The 15579-nt window shown below is 50.9% G+C and overlaps 1 protein-coding gene across 2 annotated transcripts in view; it reads right to left on the bottom strand.

Moving 5' to 3' along the window:
* Positions 1–15579, bottom strand: part of GRAMD1C (GRAM domain containing 1C) — a 1543720-nt gene that overhangs the window by 627623 nt on the left and 900518 nt on the right. For both annotated transcript variants that reach the window (XM_086935588.1, XM_086935589.1), the window contains one exon: positions 12007–12196. In XM_086935588.1, the coding sequence (XP_086791714.1) occupies positions 12007–12196 (190 nt within the window). The remainder of the gene's footprint in view (positions 1–12006; positions 12197–15579) is intronic.

Here is a 15579-nt window from a genome sequence, read left to right as displayed (position 1 = left end):
TGGCATTAAAGTGTGTCCCGTTGTCACTCCAGATCACCCGAGGCAATCCGAATCGGGAGAAGTATTCCTTAATCAACACCTTTGCTGTTGCCATAGCTGTGCATTCCTTCGTTGGAAAAGCCTCCACCCATCTGCTAAAAGAACACACCACCACTAAGACATACTTGAGATTATTGACCCTCTCCATCTCAATATAATCCATCTGGATCACTTCAAAAGGGAAAGAAGGAGGTGCAAAATTACCGGGAAGAACAGGTGTCCACCTCCCAGGATTGTATAGCAAACAGACCATGCAGTGTTGTCCCAAGTACAGGCAATGGCAGCAGAGCGAGCGGTGCAATTAATTATCCTGAATGCGCTACGATACCACGGAGCCTCGTCAGCAGATTGGGGCGCTACGAGGTCACAGTGCCTTGGAAGCAGCTTAGAGCGCTACGGAGTCTTGGGAGCGACCTCTTCTGAGCGTGTCAGGAGAGTCACAACGCGGGGGTAGGCGGGCCGGTGAGTAACTATCTCTGGGTGGGAGGAGCAGCTGGGAGGCGGTAGCGGGGAGGAGAGACGGGCTGTGAGGCAACAACAACAACAAAATGGCTGCAACGAAAGGAAAGCGAAACAGGGCGAGACTGGGGCACAGACTAGGCAGACTGTATGGGTATATGCACAATCGGGCTAAGACAATTTCACCAATTTAATTAGGGGCACAGACTAGGCAGACTGTATGGGTATATGCACAATCGGGCTAAGACAATTTCACCAATTTAATTAAAGCGAGCAGAGAAATGCGGGCGTTACAGTGATAAAGCAGGCAATGGCGCACAATCACACTTAGATAGCGCTACAAGTACAGGCAATGGCAGCAGAGCGAGCGGTGCAATTAATTATCCTTAATGCGCTACGATACCACGGAGCCTCGTCAGCAGATTGGGGCGCTACGAGGTCACAGTGCCTTGGAAGCAGCTTCGAGCGCTACAGAGTCTTGGGAGCGACCTCTTCTGAACGGGTCAGGAGAGATTCGGCACGACCAGCTACACGTTTCTTACATTTATGGCAGCAGTAAGAACTTTGATGAACTCTGATAATTGTCCAGAATTTTAAACATGCTGCCTACGAGCAGTCACCCTTTTTTAAATACTGATAATTGAAGGATCTAATTTCATCGAGTAATGGTGACCATAAATTGATGTATGTTTTTCTAAAATGGAAAAGGGCTTCTTTATTGATTTTTATTTATCTAATTGCAATGATTTTAAGTAATTATGCAATAAAATGTATCTATCTATGTTTGAAAGTTCATGAGAGAGAACCAGTAGTCCTGTTGTTTACTGTCACTCAATTCTAAGGCAAGCAGTAAAGTGCTGGAAAATGGGGGCCATACTGCCATGTTTTATAAAGAATACAGTGGATACTCATTCAAGGAAGCAGGAGAATCTGGGGCAGTCCTCCTGATTTTTCAAAAGATGGTCACCATAGCTTTACTTAAGCCAGGCAGTGACACAGTGTGATGTGCATCCTACAGAGCAGTCTCTTTAATCAACATGAACACAAAAATATTATTGAACATTATTACGAGGCTGCTTCTCTGTAATGTTGACCTTGTGCTGCCAGAATAGGTGGGATTTATTCCTGGCTGCTTGATGGCTTAGGACCTCGGTACAATATTTGCCATGCTACATTATCTAGGCCTTGAACTGGAGGGAATGATCACATTTCTGGATGCCGGAAAGGCATTCAACTCCATGGAGTGGAACTTCATTTTCACAGTGATCAGGAGGGTGGGACTGGATGAGACGATCATATGTTAAATTTCACAGCCCCAAGCCAATATGAGAGTAAATGATCTAATATCAAAGCCTATTGCTATCATAAGGGGTCCTGTCAGGGGGGCGTGGCTAAGCACGCAATGGCGGAGGACGTGCTCGGGTAGAGCTCCGTGAAAAGCTCCCCTTCCCCGAGCCAATTATCCGCCAAAATACATCGAGGCCGCCGGAAATTGCAGGCGGACACCCGCGGAGGTGATCTCGACAGCCTGGCCGACTTTTGACCCGAGGCTCCGTCGGGCCGGACCCCGGCCTGTCCTACGACCCTCCTGCGGACCCGGAGGCCTCCTGGCCGGCAGTGAAGTTACGAGAGACCGGGGCCTGGGCCCAGCGTAAAGGCCCCGGCCCACACACCTCGAGGGCCGCCAGCGGACTGCTGCCACACTAGGAACGACCACCGGGGGTTCAGCGGAGGCCAGCCTCGCCACTACTGCCCCGACCAGCGGACCACGACGGCCCAGCATCCACGCTGCGGCCCCTGTAAGACCGCCTGAAGCAACCCAGGAGCGCGACCTGACCCGGTGAGGAGGGGGAGAGTCGGGCGGCCCCTGGGGCGCCGCACAACACCAGGCGCTACCCGGGGAGTCACGGACCCACAGGCAGGCACGGAGGGACCAGGACGGAGGGGCCGCCCACAACTCGCCACCGCGCCCGGCCCACACTCCCCGAGGGCCGCCAGCAGCCTGCTACCGCTCAGAGGGCGACCGCTACTGCCCTGACCAGAGGACGACGAGGGCCCAGCACCCACGCCGCAAATCCAGTACAACCGCCACCGGCGCGCCTGAGGCGACCAAGGAGCGCGAACTGATCCGGTGAGGAGGGGGAGAGTCGGGCGGCCCCTGGGGCGCCCCACAACACCGGGCGCCACCCGGGGAGTCACGGACACGAGCGCAGATACAGAGGGACTGGGGCGGAGAGGCCACCTACAACTCGCCACCACGGGCCGGTGCCCCCGGTCAGGCCTGCGATCAACGGCTGGTGGCACAGCGGACATCCCCCCCCCCCCCGCAGTGAGGACACCTGAAGAGGCATTTGCGGACTCCCCCACCCCCTCCGCACAGGCACACGTGCAGGGGGGAAAAAAGGCCAGGAAGGGGTGACCGACCGCACACGAGGCACCCGGACCCTTGGGACACCCGCTGCACTAGGGGCTGCGTGGCGGAGCTGGGCCACGGAGGGGAGGAGACCCACCAGACCCCCCACCCCCCCCTGCGAAGACGCCGGCCACGGTCGAGAGGGGAACCTCGGACCAACGGACCCCCAACCCAGGCGGGGGGTGGTCCCAGAGGTGCCACCAGAGTGGCGGAGACAACGACTCTGCTGGACGTGCACCCCCGCACATGTCAGGAGGGGTGCGGACCCGCACCGGGACTGGTGGGGCCCCGCAGAAAGGGAAAACAAACAAGCAGCTCGACAAAATGGCTGCTGAACAATTGGCCACGAGACTAGACAGCGTGCTGGCGGCCGTCGAGCGAATGGAACAATCGCTCCAGCAAACCAGGACCGCCCTAGAGTCCAAGATAGACGGCGTGGCTGTGGACCTGACCCTCCTGCGGGACGACCACAGGAAGTTGTCCGACCGAACCAAGGTCCTGGAGGGCGCGATGAAGGAGATCGAGCCCAAAGTCACCCAAACGGACAGGCACGTGCAAGACCTCCTGAACAGAGTAGAGTTCCTGGAAGACAGGGCCGAAGATGCGGAAGGGAGGGCGAGACGCAACAACATCAGGCTCGTAGGTGTCCCGGAAAAATGGGAAGGGAACCACCCCGCACAACATGTGGAAGCCTGGCTACGGACCCTGTTGCCTGAAGGCACGCTCTCGCCCCACTTTGTCGTGGAACGCGCGCACCGAGTACCGACCAGGCCCTACGCGACCGGCGCCAACCCAAGACCACTACTCTTCAGGATACTGAACTACAGGGACCGTGACACAGTGCTGCGGGAAACGAGGCGGATGGGTGAAATCCGCATAGACAATGCGACGATCATGTTTTTCCCCGACTACACCATCCAGGTGCAACGCCAGAGACACGACTTCCTGGAAGTTAAGAGGAGGTTACGCACTGCAGGCCTCAAATACTCCCTGCTCATCCCCGCAAAGCTGAGAGTGGTGGCGGGGGACAACACGTACTTCTTCGGGACCCCCGGGGAGGTCAGCGAGTGGCTGGACGGAGGCACAGACGCGACACCCAAGCACCATCGTGGGGGCGAGGCAAGGCCCAGGCGGCGCGGCCCACGGCACCGCCGGAGACACGGAACTCAACAGTCCCAGCGGGCAGAGGAAGGGTCGCGACACTCTCCCCCGCTGGATCAGATGCTCCAGGAACAACGTGATGCGATGCGGAAAGTTTCCCAGCTCAGCAACCCGCCATCCCAGGAATCACACCTCGAGGACGGACAGCAGACAGCGCCCAGCGACGACGACGAAGCCATCTACGGGATCCCGAACTCACAGATCTCTGTGGAATTGCCGGTGGTCACGCCGCAAACCTCAGACCTGATCCACTAGCCCCACAGGAGAAGTCTGGAAAATGACCGTCCAGGCGGGGAGGATGCGGCAATGGTCGACAGGACGCTGAGGCGCAGCCAGCGCCAGGTGCAACCGGGGGTGCGCTCCTTTCCCCCCCTGCCTGCCGAATGGACAGCGGACCACAGTAACAGTGAGTACTGCCTAAGTGGCGTTGGTGGTTGACGGGGTTGGTGATGGTGGGGTTGCCCCTTGACCCGTGCTCATCCTTGGCCGTCTGCAGATGCGGCCTGGAAGGGGAGGGGTGCCCTCCCTGACTGGGGCCGAGAGCCCGCACAGAACCGCGACCCTTCCCCCCCAATGGCCGGAGTCCACACAAGCGGGGTCCCATGGAACCAGAGCGACGTCGTGTGCCAGTCCACAGCCGGTGGCCAGCAAACGGCCTGCAACTTGAGGCTCGGGGATGGAACTGGAATCCCTTTAACTGACTTAACTTCCTCTTAGCCTCAACCGTGCTTATGCGCACTGCCCCTTAGACTGGAACTGTTGTCCCTCTCAATTGAGATTATGGACGGTGGCCCGTTTCGCCACTGCCCCTTTGGTATTTTAGTGGGTCTCGCCCACAGTTGGTTGATGTTGTTTATTGTTTTTTCCCTACCTAATGTCTACCTGAACAATGCTAAGTGTACTACGGGGGGTGGAGATGGGCATGCGGAGGATGGCGATGGGAGAGCCCCTGGTGGGGCTGCTGTTTGTGCGAGGGATGGGGAGGAGTACGCACCGCTAATATGACTTCGATTAAGATATGCACCTGTAATATCAGGGGAATGCACACACCCGCGCGCAGATACCAGATATATTCCTACCTAAAAAGGCAGCAAGTACAGGTCGCACTCCTGCAGGAGACACACCTATGCGGGGCGGAAGTGGCTGCACTCCGGCGCAGGTGGAGGGGTCAATTGTACGCCACAGAATACTCCTCGTTTGCCCGTGGGACACTACTGTGGGTTAGGCCGGGCACCCCCTTCACGATGTCGGAAGTGCTCACGGACCAGGGGGGGAGGTATGTACTAGTGAAGGGTCGGATGGACGGGCAGCCAGTAGTCCTGGCATCCGTTTACTCTCCGAACACAGACCAGGGAAGCTTCCTGACACACCTATCGGAAAAATTGGCGCCCTGGCACGGAGTCCCCTGGGTACTGGGAGGTGACTACAACACAGTGCTAGACCCTGTACTGGACCGCTCGACCCCGCCTAGGCCAGATGCTACATCTTTAGGGGCTGCGAAGGCGTTCACAAGATGGGCGACACAGTGGGACCTCAAGGATGCATGGCGCGCGCACAACCCAGACTCCAGGGTATATTCATATTACTCGGGGGCACACACGCTACATGTCCGCCTGGACAGATTCATGGTGACAACGGAAATGCTGCCGCACATTACTGAGTCGCAATACCTCGGCCGGACACATTCAGACCACAACCCACACACGCTGGCAATAGCATGGGAACGCCCACACCCACCCATACCCACGTGGCGGTTACAACCCGCTCTGCTGCTCGACGCCCCCTTCAGAGACGCCCTGCAGGCCCGAGTAGCACAGTACTTCACCGACAACTCGGGCACGGCGTCCTCCCCGAGTATGAAATGGGACGCCTTCAAAGTGGTGATACGGGGTCACTGCTTGGGCACACAAGGGAGCATACAGAAGAAGTTAGAGGCGGACCTATGCAGGGTGGAGGCGGACTTACTCCGTTGGGAGCGGGAGGCGGTGATCGGCGCGGGTGACCGGCTAAGGGAGGCCCGTGAGGAACATGCGGCGCTACTAGAAAGACTGAAGCACGTCAACTTCGCGGCCCACTCAGCGCGGGTGCACCAACACGGCGACAAGCCGGGGAGATTGCTGGCTTGGCTGGTCAAACAGGAATCCCGCACGGAACCAGTATCCGCTATTCGGACTGCTGGAGGGGAGATCGCGTACACACAAAGCAAGATACACCAGGCATTTGTGGGGCACTACCAGGCCCTATACAAGTCACAGCTGAGGGTCTCAGCGGCCACCATTGCGGATTTCCTTGCTGACATCCAACTGCCTTCCCTGACGAACGCGCAACAGGAAGACTTAGGGGGCCCATTCACCCAAGAGGAAATGCGAGAGGCCATCTTCGCATTGTCCAACGGCAAGTCTCCCGGCCCCGACGGCCTGCCTGCCGAGTTCTTCAAGGCCTGCTCAGACGTACTGGTCCCGGAGATGCTCAAGCTATATACACATGCGATCGAGGACTCGGCGCTCCCAAACTCACTAAACGAGGCGAACCTGGTTTCGCTGTTGAAGCCAGGAAGGGATGGCACGTGCATGGGGTCCTACAGGCCTTTAGCCATGTTGAACACGGACTACAAAGTATTCACCTCCCTGCTGGCCCGCCGCCTGACCCTGGAGGTCCCGGCACTGGTACATACAGACCAAAACGGGTTCATGCCGGCGAGGAGCACTTCCCGTAACTTGCGACGTCTCTTCCGAGTCCAGGAAGCGGCCACAATACACTGGCCGAGGTCGGGGTGCCTCGTCTTAGACCTGGAGAAGGCCTTCGACTCGGTGGAGTGGCCGTACTTAGGAGCGGTGCTGGACAAACTCGGTGTCGGGGATGCCTTCATGGACATGGTCGGGCTGCTATACCAGAGACCTAACGTCCGCGTACGGACGGGCAAGCTGCTGTCGGAGACGGTGCGGGTACGCAGGGGTACCAGACAAGGTTGCCCCCTGTCGCCCCTTCTCTTCTCCCTGGCCATCGAACCCCTGGCAGCTCTACTGCGGGACAAGGGAGTGGAATGGGAGATCCCGTTGGCTGACGGGGTGCACACGGTCTCGCTATACGCGGACGACCTATTACTCTATGTGCGAGACCTCACTGCGGTGCCTGCAACACTGTCGGACATATTCCGGACCTTTGAAGGGGTGTCGGGCCTCAGGGTCAATTGGACCAAGTCCGGAGTATACGCCTTCAGCCCGGATCTGGAGGAATGTGAGGTACACCTTGGTGGCGCCCGACTTACCTGGTACCCGACTACGTTCAAGTACCTCGGGCTGCACATTTACAGAGACCCGCAGAATATACTGGAGGGCAACCTGGTGCGCGCCGTGTCCTCACTGAGGGCCCAGATGAACTTCTGGAAGACCTTGCCATTGAATGTGCCTAGCCGGATCGCTCTGTCTAAAATGATTGCGCTACCGAGACTACTCTACCACTTTGCAAATGTCCCACTGTATGTCCCCACAAGGATCTTCCGCGAACTGGAGGCGATGCTCCGCGGCTTAATCTGGAACGCGGGGCGCCCACGAGTAGCCCTGGCGAAGTTGTACTCCCCGACGGCGGAGGGAGGGCTGGCGGTCCCCAATATGGAGTTGTACTACCTGGCAGCACAGCTGCAATGGGTCACGTGCTGGCTTAACGACTCACACCTCGACGACACCGCCAACGCGGACTACCAATGGACGCACCCGCAGGTGTGTGCCCTGTTTCACCCACTGACCAAGGGACCTCGCCCTCTGCCCCTGCACATGGCCGTAGCCCGCAAATGCTTCCTTCGCTGCTTGAAGCTGACAAAGAATGTCAAGCCGTATGCCCCCGCCCTTCCCCTGCTGGGCACCCCCCGGAGGAATGGGATGGTGTCGCTACGCAACATGGAACCCTAGGTTGCCGCCGGAGTGGAGACAATGGGAGACCTCTACACGGACGGGGGCCTGCTTCCTTTCGCGGAACTATCGGAGAGCACTGGCCTGCCGGCGGGGCAATTCCTGCTCCACGCGTCAGTGGTGAGGACGTACACGGAGTCCTGGGGGGATATCCAGGAGGAGCCACCACTCCATCACTTGATCCAATATCTACATGTTATGGGCAGAGGCTCACACATTACACACTGGCTGGCACAGGCGCTCCTCATACACACCCAGAGGCCCACACAACTGATTAGGGACAAATGGGCGACCCACAGAGGGAGGGAATGGACAGACAAAGAATGGAAACTGGTCCTAGCCAGCCCCGTGAACGTCCCGCGTAACTCCCGCTTCCGCACTATTCAGCTGTACATACTGCACCAGGCATATCTGTCGCCAGACAGAATAAATAAATACTTCGCGACAGACACTGCAGCCTGTCCCAGATGCGACCTGCTGGATGCCGACATCCTGCACATGCTTTGGAGCTGCCCGACTCTGTCCACATACTGGGGGGAGGTGACATCGCTCCTGACACACAGCACAGGCCCGGGGCTACCCAACACGTGGGAGGCATGCGTTCTTGGGCTATACAAGAGGACTAAGCAATATAAAACACAAGCCCGGTTCTGGGACCTAGGCCTTATCACGGCCAAGCTCCTGCTCACCAGGCACTGGAAAAGATGACATCCTGGGGTCCCTGCGGGGGGAGGGCGAGGCCAGGGGGCTCACGCAGAGACAGCTGAGAAGGGTAGGCGCCCCGCGAGCGGCGACACCATAGACAGGGCTGCGCGCCGCGCTCACCCCCCCCTCCATGAGAGCAACACCGACCCCCCGACACACAAGCCACAACCACAATCAGCCGCACACACGAGGGCCCTCCACCACACAATGGCCCGACCACTGCTCTTAGCACCATTGCCTTGACACAGCCCCCACGAGTACACTCCCCCCCACCCCCATTTCCGACTTGTCCTACGCAATCCCATGTTAAAGGTTTCGCACTCCTGTTCCTACTAGCTGCGTGAATACCCACCATCACACAGCGGCGGACAGGCGCCGCTGACTGGACACTCGGCAGGGAACACGGGAGCGGGTGACACCCACCGAAAGTGCAACAGGGGCGACACATATGTCTGCCACACTCGCCGTACACTGAACCGACAGATGGGGGGACACCACCGCTCACCGAACCTGTTCCCCACCAGCTTTACAGCTACCCATACAAGCGAGCCATAGATCCCACATTTCACTGATGCGCCACCAGCGCATGCCTAACAAGTTGATGGGACATTGGTGCCGTGCGCACCGATGGTACGTGGTGCAGCACTGGCATCACAGACACACTGGGACATACCGATGTGAACAGCTCTGTTTTATGTTGAAGTGTTAATGGTTGAATTATAGAAAAATGTAAAATGAGACGTCAATTATAGAAATGATCGTGTGCGAAATGCGAAGAGTATGCATAATCTACTAGTGACAAGGCACGCCAGACAACGAACGAGACGATGCATAATGTCTTCCCCTGTATCCCTATGTCCCAACAATACACGGACTTCTCGCAGCCGGCCCACAGGTTTGTAGGCTTTGCTATATGTACTGCACTTTTTTTCACAATAATAAACGTCTTCAAAAAAAAACAAAAAAAAAAAAAAAAAAAAAAAAAGGGGTCCTGTCAGGGGTGCCTCTGATCAACACGACAATTTGCCATTGCTTTGGAGCTTCTTTGGTAGATAGCGGAGTCAGATTTCTCTTTAGGAGGATAATATCATCCTGTACATCTGCCTTTGCAGCACACTTTTAGCCAGCTTCCCAGGACCTCCTTTAGAGCCCTCTTCTTACACAATTACTCGATATGAGTAATCTCCATCACCTACTTTCTCGGACGTATACAGGGGAAGGAGAAGGTGCAGCTGCTCCCAGATGGACGATTCTGGGAGTCTGGGATTCTTAGAGTCTCCATTGTTGGCCCCGCAATGGCAATTCATTTGAATACAGACTAAAACTATTTCATTAAAGAGTAGAAGACTATAAGTTCTTACACAGAGTATTTTACATATCCATGAAGCCTAATTCATTCAGAAACAGATGTAAGCAGCCCTCTGAGTATTTCATCGAAACAGCATGCTAATGCCAAAGGCTTCAACTATACTGAAAGTCTATCTTTTCGATATTGACAGAAATGACAGATGGAGCCTTAGAATCCTCCTCATTAAGGACATGTTTAAGATATCCCCAAGTCAATCTGAAGATATGAGGCTACTTTTAGTGATAAGTCGAGCAGCTTGCAACAGGGCTAGGCCCCAATAGTTGATGCATAGATAAGAGATTTAATATATTGGAACAATGTTGCTGTCACTTACATGCCCCTTTTACCCCTCAACCTCGCACCCCAAAGTTAGTTGGAGTCCACTTCACAACTACATATTAAATAGAATAGAGAAACTGTAACAAAGGTTCAGCTCACAGTCTGAAATATGAGCAACGTTTAGGTCATCAAATATACGCATCAATCTAACTTTGATGGTATTGATACAGACCTTGTGTACATTTGCAACATTTGCTTTGTTATGTTATGTTAAAGGAACTTGTTAAGCACACGTTCACCAAGCGGTTTCATGGCGCTCAGGAACAGGGAAGACGGCATCAAAAGGGCAAAACATTGGCTTATGCGTAAGCCTGAGAAAACAGCAGGGTCTTAAGGAGTTTTCAAAACTGGGCATAAGAGGACATAGACCTCAGTTCCATGGGGAGAGAGTTCTAGAACTGTGGGGCCAGGACCGAAAATCTAAGACCCCCGTGCTTCTTGCGTTTAAAAGCAGGATTGGACAGTATGTTCAGGTGAGAGGAGCGCAGCTCCCGGGAGGGGATGTAGCGCTGAATCTTCGATGAGACAAAGACTGGGCCAACACCAGCAAGAGCTTTAAAAATAATGCAACCCATCTTGAAGTTACAGCACTTGGCCACCGGGAGCCAATGAAGACTCTTCATTAGGGGGCTAACATGATGGTGTTTGGGTTGGCGATAGATTAGCCTGGCCGCTTGGTTTTGAACCAGCTGCAGGCGACATAGTTGGTAAGCTGGAATGCTAACATACAAAGAGTTGGCATAGTCGATTCGAGAGATTACCAGGGCCAGAGTGACCAAGGTCAGGGCCTCAGTGGTCAAGAATCGGCTGATTCTTGTAACATTATAGGTTATCATTGTAACTGTGACTCAAGGAAAATGATTCAGCCAATGTATGAAATACACGACGCAAACTGTATGTTCTGCTCGACTTACAGACTGAACTGCTGTACTAATGAAAATGTCTCTTTTTATTGTAATTTTTTATTAAAAATAAATCTTTAAAAAATGTTTCCTAAATTTGTGCTGTACCAGCAGATCACTAAAGCAGTTCTCATAGCTCTGTTTTGGTGAAATAGCTTCTAAAACCTCACTGTAAATATGAACGTTTATGGAGACATCAGGGATCATTTTACATTTCTAGCACCTGAACTTGTTGGTGTATGCTACTTGAGATTTCCTGGAAGATGAGGGAGTTTGGAGGTTTGCATTAACATCCTACTCAAAGATCTTTAACACACTTCTTCACATAGTTAGTCCTTGGTCTCCATCAAGAAACTGGAAGCACAGGTGCTAAGCTCTGCAAAAACACAACATAAATACATTGTACTGTCACTACGGTATCCAGCAGACAATGACTGAAGATTGCCAACAAAGCATGAGACAATATTGGCCCCTGGAACAATTATTTGTTTATCCCAACTGGAAAAGTACTGCAAGGGGACAATAGATGAAGGACAGAATAGAATAGGTAACTCTGATTAAATGTAATTTTCTTTATCAAAAATCCATTTGTAAAGCTGTACACCCACATCAGACAAGAAAGATGTACTTTCTTGAAAACAGATACAAATTTGATTCGAAAAGAATAAATGAAAGCCTAGGTGCTTTATTTTGCTTAATAGAGATACGATACTGCTCTGTTACATGTTTTACCTTCATCAAGAGAATCAGTGCAGCTGCTCTTCTCTAAAAGCTGGTCCTCATTCCCATTCTGGTCCACCATGTCTAGGGAAGCGGACTGCCCACTGCGCCTGGTACTCTGTTTCCTTTCCGAAGTCAGCAAAGGGCTCTTCTTACACAGCCTTTCACTTTCAGTTTCTTCTTTTAGGCTCTGCAGAGATCCCTGGGGAAAAATAGATCAGTAAGACACTTGAAGTAAACTCTATGTTGTAGGGAACTCAAATCAACTAGGAGCTACTAAATCCAAATTAGTAATGGTTTCCTTTCCTTTATGAACAGATCTTCATGCTATTTAGCATGCCGAGTTGCATCAAAAATCACATGCCGACTGATAGTCTCTCTTTGCCTCCAGAATGTTAAATGATCATCCCTTGAATACACGATTTTGATCATCCCTGAAGCCTCAAGGAACATTTTATAAGCCATCTCTTTTTCCACTTCGATAGAGAGAAAGAGAAGAGAGAAAGAGAGAGAGAAAGAGAGAAAGAGAGACAGAGAAAGAGAGACAGAGAAAGAGAGAGAGATAGAGAGAGAGAGAGAAAGAGAGAAAGAGAAGAGAGAGAAAGAGAGAAAGAGAAGAGAGAGAAAGAGAAGAGAGAGAGAAAGAGAGAGAAAGAGAAAGAGAGAGAGAAAGAGAGAGAGAAAGAGAGAGAAAGAGAGAGAGAAAGAGAGAGAGAAAGAGAGAGAGAGAAAGAGAGAGAGAAAGAGAGAGAGAGAGAGAGAGAAAGAGAGAGAGAGAAAGAGAGAGAGAGAGAGAGAGAGAGAGAGAGAGAGAGAGAGAGAGAGAGAGAGAGAGAAACCATAGGTTTCACACCAGTTACAGTTAGGAATTAGCATTTAAAAAAAACTATTAAATTCACTGAAAAAACCATAGGTTTGACACCAGTTATAGTTAGCTGGAAATTTTACTGAGATAAAACCATTGAAATTCCCACGTTATAGTTAGTTGAACTCACTATAACTTGTGCGCCTGCAATGCACTGCTGATGACGTCACATATTACATCACTCATGAAATGGTCAGTGACATCACTCATGGCATCACTGATGACACCATCCAGTGAATGTGTGTCTTTCTGAAAAATAAATATGTTTTATATATGTATATGTAAAGGTCGATGGAAGAATAAATGTTTAAATAAGTGTCTTAATGGATGTTTTTTTTTTTAAAAAATTGATTGGTTAACTGGCTTATTAAGTGTATCTTAGTGAATACATACATTAGCGAGTATTGTTTAAATATTTAAATGTTTGTATCAGTGTTTCACTTTGTGTATAAGTGGCTGCATGGGTTGGTGAGTAGCTACATGTGTGTATATGGGTTATTAGATTTTTTTTAGTATCAGTATGAGTGTCTGTATGGTTTGGTGGGGGTGTTACTTAGCACATAGATGCATCAATGACTGACTCACTGTTTGTATGTGTTTTGAAGACAGCATATGTGCAGGACTGTATGGGTGGATGAGTGTGTATATGTGTGTGTTAGTGAGCGAATGACTGTCTCACTAGTGTCTTTATCAGTAACTACATATGTTTTAATCTAGTATATGTGAGTATTGATGTATATAAGTGAGTATATGTGAGAGTGAGAGATTGAAAGAGTTCTTGTTTAAATAAGTATCTATAAGTGATTGTTTAAGAGAGTAAGTATGTGTAGGTTTCCTTAGAAGTAAGGTGGTAGTGTGTGCATAGCTGTATATGCAAATAAATGGATGTTCAATAGTTTATTTGCATGTGTGATTATGTGTGTGAGTAACTTTTGGATGACTGTCGGTATGTAACAGGAGGTATAGGTGTTTTACTACATATGATGAGTGAATATATGTATGAGTGACTATATAGAACTGTTGGTGAATGAGTGGATGTGTATATAGATGGTGGTATTACTAAATTGGTTGTAGTCACTGGTATGGGTATCTCTATTTTTTTGAAAATGTTAGTTTCTATTTTTGAATATGTGTTTCAAGGGTTACATTACACTGAAAGGAGGTCTGTCGCCCTGTCACAAGGATGGTGTCATCAGTGATGTCATGAGTGATGTCACTGACCATATCATGAGTGATGTAATATGTGACGTCATCAGCAGTGCATTGCAGGCGCACAAGTTATAGTGAGTTCAACTAACTATAACGTGGGAATTTCAATGGTTTTATGTCAGTAAAATTCCCAGCTAACTAACTGGTGTCAAACCTATGGTTTTTTCAGTGAATTTCAAAGTTTTTTTAATGCTAATTCCTAACTATATAAGACCTGAAAGCCCACCAGGAATCTCCAGTATGAGCCAGGGGACTGCATTGCAGAGAGGTGTAATGAGGCCACGCCCTTTTTTTACACCTCTCTGCAACTCAGCCCCGTGCATGTTTGAAGAGGAGGAACTAATTCCCCTTGCATACTAGGGGTCCCTGGGGGCCAACTAGCCCCCCTGGAACCTCCAGTATGCGCCAGGGGGGTGCATTGCACAGAGGTGTAATGAGGCTATGCCCCTTTTTACACCTCTCTACAACGCAGGCCACTGGCGCTTTTGCAGAGGGGGGACTAATTCCCCTTGCATACTGGGGGTCCCTGGGTCATATCTGCCCAAACACCGATATTCCGGACGATTGAAAATGACTTTTCTTGAGAAACATTTGGATTTGGATTATAATGTCCTATACTTTGGAATTTTTGAAAGACTGACTTTGAGGATGCTATAAATTACATAAGTCTGCCCGAATTGTGTGGGTAAAATTGATACCTAGTCACTTTGAATAAGAATGTACTTACGTCTTGTCTAACATTTGGAAGAAATATCTAGTTATATGACAACAGGATACCGACATAACTTGAAGGAAATAAGAACGCCCTGAAGAAGTTCTGTTGTACAGAACGAAACGTTTCGGCTGGCTGTGGTACATAAACTTAAGGAAAATAAAAGCATTTGAATATACACCAAGATTCAGCGCTTCAATAAGGACTCTAAGTGATATGATTTGATTGGACTTATTGTGCAAGTGGTGCTGTGCCAAACTTTGGAATATTCTCCACTACTCTCTACTACTTACTCTCTCCTACTCCACTACTCTCAAATACTCACTCTCTACTACTCATTCTCTACTACTCTTTCTCTACTACTTACTCTCTACTACTCTCTCTCTACTACTCTCTCTACTACTCACTCTCTACTACTCACTCTCTTCTACTCACTCTCTTCTACTCACTCTCTTCTACTCACTCTCTTCTACTCACTCTCTTCTACTCACTCTCTTCTACTCACTCTCTTCTACTCACTCTCTTCTACTCACTCTCTTCTACTCACTCTCTACTACTCACTCTCTACTACTCACTCTCTTCTACTCACTCTCTTCTACTCACTCTCTTCTACTCACTCTCTTCTACTCACTCTCTTCTACTCACTCTCTTCTACTCTCTACTACTCACTCTCTACTACTCACTCTCTACTACTTTCTACTACTCTCTACTACTCACTCTACTGCTCTCTACTGCTCTCTACTACTCACTCTACTACTTACTCTCTACTACTCGCTCTCTACTACTCGCTCTACTATTC

The sequence above is a fragment of the Lissotriton vulgaris genome, chromosome 8 (assembly GCF_964263255.1).
Source record: "Lissotriton vulgaris chromosome 8, aLisVul1.2, whole genome shotgun sequence".
Lineage (NCBI taxonomy): Eukaryota > Metazoa > Chordata > Amphibia > Caudata > Salamandridae > Lissotriton > Lissotriton vulgaris.
Note: the sequence above shows the minus strand (reverse complement) of the source record. Positions and strands in the feature narration are given on the sequence as shown.